At 46.8% G+C, this 17,168-nt stretch overlaps 1 protein-coding gene across 2 annotated transcripts in view; it reads right to left on the bottom strand.

Moving 5' to 3' along the window:
* Positions 1-15,803, bottom strand: part of CCDC93 (coiled-coil domain containing 93) — a 105,376-nt gene extending 89,573 nt beyond the window's left edge. Inside the window, exons 1-4 of one of the 2 annotated variants that reach the window (XM_043487508.1) lie at positions 15,594-15,803; positions 11,385-11,498; positions 9,334-9,428; positions 2,295-2,406 (exon numbers count right to left, since the gene is read on the bottom strand). In XM_043487508.1, the coding sequence (XP_043343443.1) occupies positions 2,295-2,406; positions 9,334-9,428; positions 11,385-11,498; positions 15,594-15,635 (363 nt within the window). In that variant the 5' untranslated portion in view covers positions 15,636-15,803. The remainder of the gene's footprint in view (positions 1-2,294; positions 2,407-9,333; positions 9,429-11,384; positions 11,499-15,593) is intronic. The other variant, XM_043487509.1, reaches the window with a different exon arrangement.
* Positions 15,804-17,168: the final 1,365 nt, after the last annotated feature.

Here is a 17,168-nt window from a genome sequence, read left to right as displayed (position 1 = left end):
CTGAAGAGCTGAGGAGGGAGCCTCTGGGATAGCCAAGCTCTGCCGCAGGCCCCTAGCCTTCAAGAAAAATATCTACCTTCACAAGATTCACACGCCCCATGTAGCAGAAAAACATGAGACCTGGAACTAAGTAGCCTGAAGCCAGTTCCACCATCCCGCTGCATTCAGAGTCACCATAGTTGTGCTAAACGGCAAGAACTAGGGTGGTGGACCTCAGACCCACCCAAGAGGCCGCTTCAGTGGGTCCCAGTGACTGGTCCACAATTGTTCCTTCACTGGTATCCAACAAAACAGGAAATAAAACCACAGGCATGTGGTGAGTTTCTCACAGTGCTAAATGTATTCAGTGGGAAAGACTGTTCTTTATTCTCAGAATGAGGGTTAAATGGCCTTTCTTTCAAGAAATGATAGAAAAAGCAAAATAACTGTTACTTTTAACAATGTCCTTGCCTGCCAAAATACAGGTGGCAACCACAGATCAACCTCCATTTTTGCTTTAAAATTTTGCAGGTCCACAAAATTAAGATGGCTGGTAACCATTAGCTGAGGCTCTCACATCCAGACAGGAAGCCCTCAGGCATTCCATTCGGAACACAGACCATCAGATACTCGGGATACCCAAACCGACTGTAGAAAATCACCTTCACACCCTTCTCATACGTGGACTATCATTTTGGTCCTCCAAGTTCTAGCACAGGGTTGAGTAAAGTCTAGTCACAAGAGATCCAGGTTGAGGCAGAAAAGCCAACAACTTCACAATATGATACTGTTAGAGGTTTCTGTAAGAATTTCCACAGGGTTCCTACTTCATATTTTCACAAAAGGATGGGGGTACCATCCTCTAATGAACGTACATGTCAAATCCTGAGTTGAAGTACTAGCCTCAAATGTACAAATTTCATTTACAAATCAGTTCAGGGGAAGATTCCCAGTAGTAACTACCACAGAAACAACTACATAACACTTAGAGAAAGCTCTTACTGAAATGTGCTAGCCCTTCAGCCACGTGCTTTACCCACATTAACTTATTCAACTTTCATTCCATCAGGTAGATGCTATTATGATTTTCCACTTAACAGGTAAGAAGTTAAGACATCTGCCCAAGATCAGACAGCTGGAAAGTGGCAGAGTCAAGATGTGAACCCAGAACGTCTCCAGAGTCCAGGCTCTTAACCGCTACACTACATGACCTTCACAGAATCACTGAACTTCTCCAGCAGGGGCTGTGTGGCTTTCCTCTGGGTGGCTGCAAGGTGGTGGAGGGGGAAAGTTCAGGCTTAAAGACAAGGAAAAATTTAGAGGAATCCGCCTCTCCACTCACTAGTTCTCTGCCCTTAAGCGAACTGATTAACCTCAATGAGTCACACTTTTCTCAAATTAAGACTGGGATTACAACAGATGCCTCAAGGAACTCTATTAGGATCCGAGGCTAAGCCCTGTCCACATAGCAGGCAACAGAGTGAGTCCTTTCCCTCCTCCTCTCTCCGTGGTACCCGGAGGGAAGGCTGAGACACAAAAACCACACAGAATACAGGGACTGGTGGCATGAGCCACTTCATCACGGGGCCTCAGAAAAAAGCCGGGGTAGAGATTAGTCTCCTGTCAGAAATGCAGTCCTCAAATAAGGACTGAACGCCTGCAAAGTGCCAGACATTCCATGAGGGGCCAGAGACCCAGGGCTGAGCAGGATGGCCCTGACACCTGCCCACGAGAGACGGATAAACAACCAGACACTTTGGTGCACGTGGTCACAAACGTGGTAAGGAAGATCCCTGTGAAGGTAGGGAATATGCTGGATAAGAGAATACAGCAAAAGAACCTGCTCTAGATCTGGGGGTCGGGGAGCTTTCTTGAGGAGACCTGCGAACTGAGAGCTGAAGGATGAAGGAAAGAAGGGAAGAGCTTCCCAGGCTGAGAGAAAGGCCCTGTGACAGGAAAGTAGTATGTGGGAGGAAACGAAAGACAGCCAGAGGGGCTGGAACATAAAGAACAAAGAAAAGCAAAGAATAAATTGAGGCTAGAGGGAACCAGAGCATGGGGGCCTCCCAGAAGAGCAGTGAAAAGCTACCTGTGGGAAACATTCAAAGATCAGAACAGGTGACTGAGTGGAATGAAGGCAGGCTGAACACTGGCAACATTCCGAGGATAACACTGGGGAGTGCACTCACGTTCTGTGGCCACCAAATTCACGCCACGGCCATGAGATCCAGGATCCAGGCCCAAGAGCCCGGGAGCCAGACCCATTACAGGAATGCCAACGCTCAGAGGACAAGAAACCCCTCAGACGCGCTCACCTGGACAACAGGAAATATGTGAATAAAGTCCATCCCCTGGATCTGGTGGGGCTCCAGCTGGTGTGGACACTTCATTCTTGGCAGGACGGAGACGATTTTTTCCGACAGAGCTCTGCTCGGAGGAAAACAAGAAGCCAAGAGTGAGAACACACTACGTGACTCTTCAGACATCTCTACCGTCCAGGCCGCGCTCCAGAGGGACCCGGGGCTTCCCAATCCCAGACCAGGACCACACTTCTCCTGGCCGAGAGCAAAGTGAGAAAAATAAGCACAATTTAGACCTGTGTGCATGTAAGGCCACGTAAGGAAAATTGCATTCACCTTTAATTCCAAGATCACGTTCGTCCTACTTTTTGTAAGAAACTATTTTGTTTCTTCACGAAGTTATGGTGGTGTCTGAGGTAGTAGCTATTTTTTTTTAAACATCCTTACATGGTAAAATAAAAAGTTATTAGTGCTACATGTTCTACATTTCACTGTGTTGTCTTTCTTTTCTCAAAAGTCTGGAAACCACTAGGTTAAACATTTTTTTAAAATGTTCTAAATATCATTCGTGCATGCTTAGTTGCTCAGTCGTGTCTGGCTCTTTCGTGACCCCATGCACTGTAGCCCACCAGGCTCCTCTGTCCATGGGATCCTCCAGACAAGAATACTGGAGTGGGTTGCCATTCACTTCTCCAAGGGATCTTCCTAACCCAGGGGTCGAACTTGGGTCTCATGCATTGCAGGCGGATTCTTTACTGTCTGAGCCAGCAGGGAAGTTGAAAAATCATCCGCGCAGCAAATTAATTACCAGACTTTGTGCCAGGCGCCCAGAATATTAAGACAAAACATGAGGTCTCAGGCTTGTGTGGGAAAAAAAACTGAAGTTTCTACTCTGTTAAAGAAATATTGTTGAAATAAACAATAGCCTTTAATTTTTCTACTCTAAAATTAATCCTAGATTTGGAGGAACCACTCTTTTTCCAGAGAAGAGGAGTTTTCAGCTTCTCACAAGGGACATGATCTCTCTCCTCCACCTGGCTTGGTCCTCCCCTGAAGTGGCTGGAGGAGAGCAGGAGGCAGGCTCTCTGAGGCCCAGAGCATAACTGACCTCAGTCGGGAGGTGAGCACCCTCCCCCACTGGATGCCCAGCTGAGCCCTGGCCCGGGTGGGACAGTTTTATGGCAGGAGTGAAAGAAGGACTTGTGTGCAAGTTCGTTTCACCACAGATTTAAATCTGTGATCAGTTGCTATTTGATCTCCGATTGTCTGGTTTCTATTTCTTATATCTTTGTTGGATCAGATTCAAGAGGAGAGAGAACAGAGGTTTTCAGTGGGCTTGCTAACCCACAAAGTCATGGTACATAGACTAGGAACTCCAAGAAATAGTCCAAGCTGTGGCCTTGTGGAGTCATATGGAGAAATGGGGGCTCCTGGCTCAGCCTACATGGACAGTTTAGGTTATATTCCCATCTAAGACATTAAAAAATTTCAGCCAGAGTGGCCTCATCTAAAAGTATCAGATTATTTTCTAACAGATAAAGGCAATGGTTACAAGGTCAGCAGGTTCTTACTAGAGGCTTCAAATACAGCAAGTTTTGGGTCTATCTACTGAAAAGGTATCTCTTGTGCAAAGAAATCTTGTACACTTTTGTCTTCATGCAGTTCCACAACCCTTTCCAGGAGACAGACACCCATAAGACCAACACTTAACTCAGGCCTGGATATGAGAAAATATCTAACTTAAGTTCCCCTGATCATGTTTCATGCCCTCGCTCTTGGTAGGAAATAAGTAACCTTGGAACAGAAGCCAAATGCCTCCCAGAGAAGGCTCCCCAGAGAACACACTACACAACCATGTTTATATCTACAGTAGCTTCAAAGGGCGGGACCAAGCTTAAAACTGCTGAGTGGAAACAGTCATAATCATAACATGAAGTCCAATATGTTAAGAGAAAAACATGTGGAGAGGAGAAGTCTGCTCCCTTACTGCACACTCACAGAAGGCAGGACTACCCACCTTCCAGAGGGGAGGATGCGGGAGGACGTGTTCACTGCAAACAGAAGCGGGGTGTGATTCATCCAAAAGGCCTGAGGCGTGGAAGCAAAGTGTCATCTGACTCGCAGAACCCCTGCGGGCCCTCCTTTCTGAGTAGCCCGTCCTCAGGACACAAGTATCTTCTCTGTCCCAGTAGGGAAGCCTGTGGTTGCCCAGCTCCTCCTGGGGTCTGAATGGGACAGTTTGGTAGAAAAGACTGACACACCCATTTGGCAACATTATCTAAAGCTCTCTCTCTGATAAGTTTTTACTTTTTAATTTAATGTCCCTAAGACTCCCATGTCCTGTTCCTTAATTTCTCTGAAATTTGTGAGAGGAAGAAATGGGTAGTTAATTGGCTCTGCTCCCCAGATTCCAAGCTTAGCAAGTGAAGATGGTCACACTCCGGCTTCCAGTCCTTGCACAGGCAGGCCTAAGAATTCACTCACTCCGGAACCACCTAAACAAGTCACGTTTTGGTTTGGCAGGAGGAGAGCTCCCTCTAGTGGCTACAGATTTGTGGCTCTATGCAGGGAGGGTTACTGATAGCACAGAACCATTCAGAAGCTTAAAAATTAGAGGCTGGGGCACCAACATCATCCAGCCAACCTTCCACCTTCAGGCAAGTTTCTCCCTGGCGACTCCTCAGAGATGGCCCACTCTCCCAGTTCATAAAGGCCCTGAGGGAAGGATGCCCAGGGTCATCTTGCAGTTTACAACCCTGTTAAGCCTGCCTCCCAGGAATGACGACCAAGCGTGCAGCGTCAGCAGCGTGTAGAAGCGGAAGGCACTGTTACTGCAAAGGGGTGGGGATGCGGGAGAAACAGATCGGCCTGGGGGCAAAAGTCAGGAAGACTTCCTGCAGAAACCTACCAGTCTCCATTGGGCTTTTCCCTGGAGCTCAGAGTGGATCCTCTGACTTTCTGAAAATCAGGGAAAATGACAACTGCAGAGGTCACCAGACAGGTTTCCCAGTCTATGCTTTTAACACACATACTTTTCATTACTGGAGGTAAGTTTGGTTCCTTTAGTTTTCTAAGAGTTCAATGCACTGTCTCCTCCTCCACTGCAAACAGTTTGGAAGAGAGTGAGTTAAACCAAGGTCTAAATTCCAAGTTCCATCACCCACTCTGGTACTTTTGGCAAGCTACCCAGTCCCTCTGGTCCAACACTACCATCATAAAATGAGGGATAATCTCTGTCCTGCCTATTCAAGGGTTGCTATGAAGGTTAAATAATAAAGTGCACGGGCTCTCTAGGCACACAGGTGCCTAATAAATGTGTGTTGATGTGTGTTGTAGAAATGAACTCGGTTATAAGCCTAAAATCTTATTTATGGACCTTGGAACACAGCACTCTGAGGTGATAGGACTTTAGGACAAACTGGGGATGCAGAGGGCAAGCTCAGGGAACCCATGTGAAAGAAGGATCAAGAAAGAGGATGAGACCCCAGTGGAGGCCCATCCACAAGTGAGGCCCATCTGTGCCCCAATGGAGCACAAATGGAAGATAAGCATGCCCTATGGGGCAAGTGTGTACCTCAGAGACGGTGCTGCCCCCTCGCATCAGCTGAGATGCACAGAGGCCCTGCAAGCACACGGCAATATTAGTCTGAGCGGTACCAAACCAGAAACTTCGTGGGAGGACCCCAAACACAGAACACAGGCTCAATGGACATGAGTTTGAGCAAACTCTGGGAGTTGGTGATGAACAGAGAGGGGTGGCATGCTGCAGTCCACGGGGTCACAAAGAGTCGGACACAACTGAGTGACTGAACTGATTTGAACCAAACCAGAAACTTCGTGGGAGGACCACAAACACAGAACACATCCCAAAACCAAACAGAACAGATTTTTGGATAATTCAGTGCCCTGTGGCTATGACATTTCTCCTACAGATAATAAAGACTCAACTGCCTGATGAATCTGCTAGGAGTCTACTGGGTCTTTACAAGTAAACTCTGTCCCCAGCTTTGCTTTCACATCAAGTACTTACCAGGAAAAATAACACACCCTTAACTCCTTAACCAAACCCTGTGGGGGCAGATGCACTTCAGAACTCACAATTCTTTAGATGCTGCACCTTAGTAGATTAAGGGGTATATACTATGTATTATGTAAGACCCACTGAAATCCACAGCAGCACGCTATCATCAAAGAAATGAGTATTTCTGTAGTAAAACTTATGAATATTCACATAAGTGGGATCAATAAAGACCATAAATAACCTTAAGTCAGTCGTCATGTTTTACTTCCAATTAAAGTTTTATATCCACACTTGAAAGAAAGAAAAAAAAAAAAAAACCACCAACATTTTCACTGTTTTTTAGATTTCAGAAATACAGATTGAGAATCTTAGCCCACAAAGAATGCAAAAGAAAGAAATCCCAGAACATCAGAGGTGCCACATGTGTAAGAGGCAATCAGCTCAAACTGGAACAGAAAGAGGCTTCAGCTAAGAGTGTACTTGAGGAGGCAGAGAATTCATGTTAGTCAACAGACTGATTAAGAAGCTGGCTGATCTCAGCTACAGGTGAAAGTACATGCTTCTTTGTCAATAAGGAAAAAAGGCAATCAGAAACGCAAAGGGAAAAAAAGCTTTGTAAACATGAAGCAAAATGCAGAGTGCTTGCTTCTCAATGACTTGCAGAGACCACCTCCACTCCCTCGAGCCAAATACTCCACAGTCACGCTCCACGCTCCTCTCCCTCACACTCTAAATCCAACATGCCATGAGACCCTGCTGGTTCTACCTTTCAAACAGATCCAGAATGCCACCGCTACTGGCCCAGGGGGGACTACTGCGACACGCCGAAGCAGCTCCCGACTGCACCTTCACCCCTTTAATTCAGTATTCAGGCGGGGGCTCCTCCTTAAACACAGAAAACGCTGTCTTCCTCCCCTGCTCAACGCCCCCTCCATGGATTTCCCACCTGACGCAGGGTAAACCCCAAGCCCTTAACCTGACCTACAAGGCGCTACCTGGCCTGTCCCACGACCTCTCTGCACTTCGTCTGCTGCTGCCCCCTCCCCACGGCCCCAGCCCCCTCCACACTACACTCTAGGCCCGCTTCTGCGAGGGCCTTCACACTGGCAGTCCCCTCTGCCTGGAACCCTCATCCCTCAAGTCTTAACTCCAGCATCACTTTCTCAGTGAAGCTTACAGACTTAAACCACAGCTGCCTGCCACCCTACATCTCTCCTCATACCCTTTCCTGGGTTTAGTTTTTTTTCATAGCACATATGTCTACACATACTGTACTTACTTATTAGATTAGTTTTTGTCTGTCTCCTCCAATAGACTCTAAGCTCCATGAGGGTAGCACATTTTTCATTAATGCATCCAGAACATTATGAATTTGCTGAGTCAATGAATAAATGAAGAGATTGCTTTTGACTGTAATATTCAAATATTCTCCTTTAAACAGCACCATTATGGTCCAGAAAATTATTGTTCTTTTTCTGACCCCATCACAAGTCTTAGTCCTTACTGCAAATACTGTTTATAGATTTACTTTTAGAATCTACCTGTAGATAAAGCATGGACAACTTAACTGCTACTATAGAACAGACTATAAATAGGAGAAACTACTTTATATTAATGGGTCAAGAAATAAAAGCTTAAGTAGAGCAAAATTATGCAAGCGATTATAGAAAAGATAAAAATTAAGAGTGGAAGTTGGAAGACAAAGGGGATGTAGTGAGTGGTACAGGTGAGCCAACTTCCTCCTCTCTTTGGATTTGAATGAAACAGTGTACACAAAGGTGGAGACATATTAGTGACCACGATGAAGAATCTAAAACCTGGACAGTCAAAGATGACTCTCTCCAGGGAATAAAACTAGGGTGTAAAACGGGAAAGGGGAGAGACATCAGCTGCATGTTTTGCTCCCTTTGGTAGTATCTAAATGTTTCTTGTACCTTCACGAATGTAACACCTTAATAAAAGAACAGGACTACACTCCCCTGCTGGCGTGAACTGGATCACTGGGAGTAGAGCCACACACCTGGACTCCACTGCACCCGCCCAGGTGAACGTCTCTCTGTGGGTGGCTGGACATGACGCCACAGCCCCGCACACAGGTGTCAGGAGGCAGCGCCCGTATTCATGGCCGGGCACTGATGACGGCATTACTGTGTCAGACAGCATCAACTCCTTAACAGGGAGCCAAGGATGCCTTCTGGTCTTAGTGTTAAGGGTTCTGGTGATTCCCAGGGACTTGTTTTTCTTCTACTATATGGAAAGTATAAATTGGATAATTTATGTTTTCTTCTTTTCGTGTTTTTTCCTTCTTTTCAGCCAAATCTGTGTCCCATCCTTAGGCAAACAGGGCCTTTTGGCTCCTCACAGTTGTGTTCCTTACCCACAACTCTGCCTTTCCTTCCCTTTTTTACCCCTTTTGCTCTGCTTCACTTTTCCACTATTACTGCTCTCCCATGCATCATAAACCATCTTTAGTCCATTTAGGGGAGGACAAGGCTTCAGAAAAATGAGTAAGTAAATCACAGAATCCTATAGATCTGAGATCACAAACCCTCTTTCTATACATAAAGGAAGGCTTGCCCAAGGTCACACAGCTGCCCACTGGCAGGGCTGGGCAAAACTGGGATCCCAATGATCTCATGAAATCACCAAGTCCCTGGTGAGCTACAGAAGATCAGCCAGGGCACTCTTCCTGGATGTCTTTGGCAAGGACACAGGCAAAGTGAGGCTCTGCCTTATGCAGAAGCAACAGGGAGGGAAAGATTCCCCTCAACTATCCAACTTCCATCCAAATTCAATGCCTTTGGAAGGAGATACTCAAGCAATCAACAGAAATTCTGATCAACAAAAAATGCCAGAAATAGCCTATTAACATTATAATAATATTAGATGACTCTCATGTGTTAGCTGTGTGACCTTGGCTTCTTTTAGTCCATGAGTGAAGCATCTAACACAACCTTTGGCACACAGCAAATGCTCAAGATTTATCTCCTTTCTCACTGTTCAGGCTCATCTATGGAAAGCCTAATAACTTACATTTTCTGACCTATTGTAGAGTTCTCCTGAAAGAGTAAATCAACATCCACGTCAAAGTTGCAAGTGGTGATGCACCAGGTCATTCCTCCCACCACCTGCAAGACATAAAAAAATACCTATTTTCTCTTCCTAGTTTGGGAAGAAGGGAAGAAGTGTAAGGCAGAAAAAATAGAAACAGTTTTTATATACAAAACTGTGTATCCTCAGAGAGAGACAGTATGTGTCCTGGCTCCATCCACTGCAACTCATCTAAACAGCTGCTGCTGCTGCTAAGTCGCTTCAGTCGTGTCCGACTCTGTGTGACCCCACAGACGGCAGCCCACCAGGCTCCCCCGTCCCTGAGATTCTCCAGGCAAGAACACTGGAGTGGGTTGCCATTTCTGTCTCCAATGCGTGAAAATGAAAAGTGAAAGTGAAGTCGCTCAGTCGTGTCTGACTCTTAGCGACCCCATGGACTGTAGCCTACCAGGCTCCTCCGTCCATGGGATTTTCCAGGCAAGAGTACTGGAGTGGGCTGCCATTGCCTTCTCCCATCTAAATAGCACTGCTGGATAAAGCTTTCTGCCAGGACAGGAACAGTCTGGATCCACACCGCTTAGTGTGGTGCTGCCAGCCACACATGGTTACTGAGCACTTGAAACATGTGGCCAGGGGAAGCTGAGAAGCTGCCTTCTAAGACTAAATGGATGTGTGATGCATAGATTCTCTTTATACCAATGGGGACGGACATTAACTCTCAGCTGAGAGAAGCCTTAATCCAGTTACAGTCAAGTGCAAGACGGCAGAGGAATTACGAGTTTTATGGACCAGATATGTGGGTAGCAGGGGAGACATTCTGTGGCTTGTTACTTAATTTCCATACATCCCATTTTTTCTTCTGCCTAAAGGAGATGAGAATCTGTACTCTTATTTTGCCATGGGACTTCTCTCAGATGCAAATGAGACAAAGGCTAAAAATCCCTTTGAAACAAAACCTTCATAGACACTGCTTGATCTCAGAAAAGATCAACAATGAATCTTATCCCTGGCTATACTGTAGACTCATGCGAGATGCCTAATAAAATACAGATTCCAGTCCCAGCCCACACCTAACAAATCAGAATTTCAAAGGCTGAGACCTACACATCTGTATTACAAAAGAGCCTGTTACGTGGAGACAGGGCTTTGGCCCACTGCAGAACTCAATGCTTCCTTCTACCAGGAAGCTTGCCCGGCATGTCCCGGTTGATCTGGATGCCTCACTTCTGTGCACAGTCATTGAGGCACTTAATGAATCACGCCATTTATTCCATGTGCACTGGCTTACTGTCTGTCTTCCCTACCCTGCAGAAGTCAGGCTCTTTGAGTACAAGGTCTTTGTTCTTATCCTTGTGCTCTCAACCCTACTTCTATTCCTTATGTGTAAGAACTGTTCAAGGTTCTGCCGAATTAAATGACTTCATCCAACAGCGACTTCTTCCTTCTCCAAACCTAGCATTCAGAGCCCAGAGAATACCTGGCAACTCACTATCTGTGAGCATCCCAACTTGGGGTGAAAGTGAAAGTGAAAGTTGCTCAGCTGTGTCCAACTCTTGGTGACCCCATGGACTGTACAGTCCATGGAATTCTCCAGGCCGGAATACTGGAGTGGGTAGCCATTCCCTTCTCCAGGGGATATTCCCAACCCAGGGATTGAACCCAGGTCTCCCGCATTGTAGGCAGATTCTTTATCAGCTTTATCAACCTGGGATAGCTCCCTATTAACTCAAATTACTTTATCTTACAAGCTTTATCTTCCCACCCAAACTTTAAGCTCCTTGAAAGGAGAAACTATTTATTTTGCTTATTTGTATTTCTCAAATCTTTGTGCACAAAAGGACTTGAAGGTGTATTTTACTGATACATGAGTATTTTCTTTTAATAGGAAACAAACACTTCCATAGTGAATCTGAATCCTGGAGAAATGCAACATGGATACATAGAAAGAAAAATACAATCTCTTCTTCCTTTCCATGGTAAACCATGACATCCTGACAAAGAATACCCTAATGGTTAGAAAGATTTCCTCTTACCTTGTCAAAAGGTGATAAGCCCTTAATTCTTGCCCTGAAATACCCAGCTGCAACCAAGAGCTCCAGAATTTCAGTCAACTTGACATTCTGCTCTTCATCTTCTCTTGTTTCTACCTAAAACGAAAGCAAAAGGCTGGTAAAAGCTACCTTGAATAAAGGAACACCAGGTATATTCCCTGAGAGCATGGACTCACTGCCAGGGAGCATATGATCCTGGCAGCTATCACTGTGTTCATGCAGCAGCCTGGCGGACACAGCGCTGCCAGAGTCACAGAGAACAAGGTTCCGGCTCAACAAGCGGTTAACCATCACAGATGGGGGAGAAGACATGCACGGGTCTATCAGGTTCAGCAGGTGCTGAAGGAATCCAGGGAAAGGAAGACTTCAGCACACTTACCACCCCGTTCTCTAACACGTGACTTATATAGCAGCTTCTCAACTGCATTACAAACTCCTTTCAGATGGAACACGTGGTTGGTTTTGTTTGAACTTTACACTCATCTTGGTTCTAGAAATTACCAACAAGAGGGGCAAGAACAAAGAATTCAATCATGTGGCTCCCTCTGCTCTTTGATCTCTATAGCAAATACAAGGAAGGCTTTCAACACAAGACATATTACAGGGTGATTACTACCATGTAACAGGGCTGCCTTAAAAATAATATTTACTTGATACATTTAAATAGGGATTTGATTTAAACATTCTTTATTTCTATCCTACCTTCACTCCAGGCTGTTAACTCCAAGTTCAATACATCTAATTAGACTAGTACTTTTGCCTCCATACACTTTACTGAACTGTGCCTTTCCTGTCTTCCATTATTGCAGAAAATAAACAACTGCCTCTCTATAGAAAACAATGTCAAGATATCCTGGTTCATAGCCTCATATCCACCTCTGACTATTCCCTTTAGCTAAAAATGCCTGCTAAATCTTCCTTAATTATGCAACTCACATTTATCCTATCTTCCATTTGCATGTCATGCCAGGACAATGGCAACTGCCTCTCAATCTTTCTTCCCTATTAGCCTATCCTGCTCATTCCTTCCTAAATCACAGCTTTTTCAAAACCCCTCTTTAGTTGAGCACCCAGCCCTCATCATTAAGGCATCACTCATTGACTACCAGCTAAGTTCCATATGTCTTGGTTTTGCATTCAGATCTTGGGTTGCAACCTATCTTTTCAGCTCCATCCTTTACCTCCCACCAAAACAATCCAGACACAGCGGTGGCCATCCCTTCACTGCTCTCCTGATATTCTCCAACCGCCCAGACACCACCTTCAAACTCCAGCTCCCATTCAATGTCATCTCTGCAGCTTAAAATGGTCATTCCTTTGCATCTCTATTTTATTTATAGTCTGTTATTCATACAATTACCAACTTCTTCTGAGTGGCATGCCTGTCTTTCCAAATAGACTGTTAGCTGGTTGGGTGGGGGGTGGCATATATTCCATCTATTCGCCACCCATGTTTATCTCTCTGTTCTGAACAGCGTTAGGCTCCAAGGACACACTTATTAAATATGGAATGACATGCTTAACCATCAATCACACAAGCTCCATGACCTAAGCCAGTCACGGATTAACAACATGCTTTCACAATCATGACACTGATAATGGAAAGTCAAGTTTATTTTAAAGTACAAACTTTCAGGAGGAGCACACATGTTAACACATCATTGAACATGGAATTATTAAAGAGACTGTTTATCTCCTGCAACAGGCAGTGATGGAGGGGAAAGCCTTGTGACACTGCTCATTTCACTTCCTTCTCAAATGACCCTGGTCCAGGCTAGCAAAGATTCTGAAGGTTAGCATTCACTAATTCCTAGGCGACATGCAAAAATATTAATTATTCACACCTTCTCTTCCTTGCAAAAGGTCTGTGATGGTTGAGAACCATCTACAAGTCGAGAGATTCAAATAAGAGAAAATAAAGAACAGCTATGGTTCACAAAAATAGAACAGAAAAGGAAAATGGGATAATATAAGTATTTTCTTAAAACTCCTGGGATGTAAAAAAAGGAATCCTTCATTTGTTCAACCACGTTATCATGAAGACCCTTCCAAGAAGAGGACAATAGATCAGGACAACCCGGGAGGGTCCTCCCTGCCGCACCTTGTACCTAGTGGGCACCCACTGCCCACACCTTGACGCGTGCACGGCCCACGCTTCCCATCCACCCACCCCTGGAATGGAGAAGTGTACTTCTGCAATGCACCCTGTGAAGTAATTTTCTTGCACAAGACAATGAATGGGGAATGTTAAGACACCAAATCCACTTCATAGGTTAGCATTAAAACAAAATGCAAAAGGGTCACTAGCTAATATGCAGTGAATGAAAGAATACTCTAGCTTGAAGCCATAAAACATCACCAGGCTGGGTAATACACCCAACTCTTAAAACTAAAATTCTAATAAAAAGGAATGCTGTGAGCTCTTAAACTAGGAACACTAAACTGTCAGTTGCCTTGGACCATAGTTCATGTAAGCTGGAAGGCAGGGCCACATCTAGCTATCTTTCTTTCCTTCACATACAAAAAAGCTTTTACAAAATTACATTTAATGAAATAACCAGACTAGTCACAGCTTAATGACACATACTATTCATATTCATACATACTAGTCTTTGAACTAAGTGAATCCTGTTTGCCTCTTAATTGTCAGGAACTTGGAAAAGCGACAAATTAGACCCAGTCTCCTGACAGTGAAGGGTTAAACAAAGGACAGAGGAGGTGCAAGTTGTTTTTTTTCTAGAAAGACCCTACTGGTGGTACACTGGGGCAAAGAACTGAAGGGATTTAAGTTAGAACCTGGGAGACCAGACAGAGTCCACAGCAAAGTGCCAGGCAAAAAACCTGATGAGAGCCTAGAACTTAAAAAGGCAAAAAAGAAATATCAAATCAAATCACAGAACAGATTCTAGTCTTCACAAACCCTGGTCCATCAAAGCAACTTGCATGTCAAGTGTTACCTAACAGAAGGGTTCTGACATTACACTTGCTAGGTTTTCTGAAGATGATGAAATGGATTTGCATTCTGGGAACAAACACTGACAGATTAAGTCTGTTCTGCAATCACTACATCTCCAGCTTTTATGCACAGAACAGTGATCCCTCAATAAATGGTACTAGTGGGATTTAAGAACTAAGCATTTGGGGAGTAAGGCAAAGAAGCAAGACTGGCCCCAGGCAGTTAAGTGTGAAGGGACCACGCCCCATGTCCAGGAATCAGTCCGTCTGACAAACACCTGCTTCAGAACCTTAGGAAGGGGACAGAGGCGCAGTATGGACTCCATTTCTTTCAAGAATCTGGTAAACTAGACTAGCTGTTGAGTAAATCAACTGGAACAGAGCACTGATGCAAACCGTCTAGCTAAGTAATCTTTGCAGCCAAAAGGAAATGCACTTTTCCTCTCCTCCCAGGTAATGTGTGTATAAATCCAGAAACCGCTGATCACCCTGTCCCTCGGGATCGGCTGAGTACTTAATAACAAACACCTCTGGAAGGAGAGGCACGCGCTCTACCTTCTGGAAAAGCAGCGACGTTTCCGCCCGGCCACTCAGCACGGAAGGAGAGCGCGTCTCCACCGCGGACACCGCGGTGCGCTGACCCGGCCGGACACGACCTGGCGCGCGCCCGGCTCCCAAACTTCCTCCAGCCAGCCTGGCCCGGCGTGGGGACAAACGCAGGGAGGCGATCCCCCTGACACCACGGCGGCGGGTGCCGGCCGCCAGGACCCCGTGGGCCCGGGGAGGCGGCGGTAGGCGCCACAAGGTCACCGCCCCTTGCACAACCCGAGCCTGGACCGTCCCAGCGCGCGTCTCGTGACTACTGGGCGCAGGAGCCTCTGTCCTCGAGGCGAGCCGAGCGGCGCCGGGGTCCGGGGAAGACTGCCGGAGGGAGCCAGAGAGGTGGGACCCCGGGCCCCAGGGCGCCTGGGGCAGCGTCGGGGCTGGCACTGGCCCGGGAAGGCTCCCTCCGTCCCAGGAGACCCGGCACCGTTTGAAGTTGGTCTCCGCCCATGTCCACACTGGGGAACTAGCTCGGCCCCCAGCGGACAGGGCCGGTGCTTGGGGAGGCGGACACACCTGAGAAAGGAGGCGGGGAGCCCTAAACGCTGCCGGATCCCCCGGTGCCTGCGACGCCGCAGGCTCGGCCCTCGCTCGGAAACCCGGACGTGTCAGGGAGGAGGAGGGGTTCCTTACCTCCGGGAGACCCTGGCCTTCCGGCCCCTTTGACAACCCCATGATCCCGTCGGACCGCCGTGGGGCGGCAGCGAAGCCCGCGGAGCGTCCGGGGGAAGCTGTCCCCGGCCCCGAAGCTGCTACCGGGGTGGAGAGCAGAGCGGAAACTTCCTCCGCCGCCGCCGCCTCCGCCGCCGCCGGGAGCCTGGAGCGCAGCGGCTCGGCGGAGCATGCGCGCTGGGGCGAGAGCGCTGCGCGACTGCGCCTGCGCGAGGGCAGCCCCGGGCGAGGCCCGGACCCACGCCGGCGAGGAGGTGCATGCAGTTCAGCGCGCCCGGCGCGGTCCTCGTTCCGCGTAACTTCGCGCCCCGGCTCTGCGTGTTCCTCAGAGGTGCTTTGTAAAGGGATCATTCCTCAATCTTGGGGAAGGTTTGCATCCTGCCTCCCCTCTCTGCCTCTCACGGGCATCGGATGCCCCAAGTGGGTTTGGTTCTCTCCGCGAGCCGGACTTCGGAAGCCCGGTTGCTCCCGGATCAAGGTTTGAGCAATGATCAACTTGGCGATTCAGACCCGGGCTGGTTCTAGTTCAGAATCGGGGTGTCCCCTGAGTTACACGCACTTGGGCAAACTTCTTGATATACGGACCGGGGAACCGAGTCCCCCAAAAAGGATTCCCTCCGTCCCTCCACTCAGTGAGTGCCTCGTGTTCACTCACCCTAACTACCCTCCGTTTCTTGTTCTTCCTGAGAGGAAAGTCATCTCTGAGGATGCGACTCCTGTAGTGATGTCATTTTAGTTACACCATTTACCTGAAGCACACCTTGTCTGTCCCAGAGAATGGCATTTATATAAAGGAGTTATGTACCTAGCCACAAGCCTTGGGCACCGGCTCTATAATTATTATTTTTTTTCTTCTTTAAGGGATGAAGAAAGAGGTGACATGTGAAAACTTTTCCTGTAGAAAAGTTTCCTCTGTGAGGGCGTTGGGTGGGAGGGGCCGAGTGAGGAGTGTGAGGTTGTGAGTCCCTTGAACTCAAAGAGGTTGTGTGTGTATGTATTCCTCTCTGTATCCCTAGCATCTTAAAAAGCAGGTACTCAATGTTTGCCTTGAAGAAATTCTCTGCGACTTTTGCACTCCTCCCGGGCATTTTCTTGACAGAGGAGAGATTTCTCTGGAACCAGAGTTTACAAGAGGTTGGAAGCATCGTATGAACGACCATTTCCTTTTAAAATATACTTAGTAAATATTGATAACGATATTTAGCAGTAAGTTGAGAAATTTGAATACGCAAATTATGGTATGAGGCCAGTCTTGCCTGTGTTGTGTGGCAGTTTACCCTTATTCACTGTGAAGCCAGGGATACAATGTCTAAGGTGCCCACTCTCATAACTTCTTCAGTTCAGTTCAGTTGTTCAGTCATGTCCGACTCCTTGCGACCCCATAGACCGCAGCACGCCAGGCCTCCCTGTCCATCACCAACTCCCGGAGTTTACTCAAACTCATGTCCATTGAGTCGGTGATGCCATCCAACCATCTCATCCTCTGTCGTCCCCTTCTCCACTTATTTTCAATCTTTCCCAGCATCAGGGTGTTTT

This window comes from Cervus canadensis, chromosome 15, assembly GCF_019320065.1.
Source record: "Cervus canadensis isolate Bull #8, Minnesota chromosome 15, ASM1932006v1, whole genome shotgun sequence".
Classification (NCBI taxonomy): Eukaryota; Metazoa; Chordata; class Mammalia; order Artiodactyla; family Cervidae; genus Cervus; species Cervus canadensis.
Note: the sequence above shows the minus strand (reverse complement) of the source record. Positions and strands in the feature narration are given on the sequence as shown.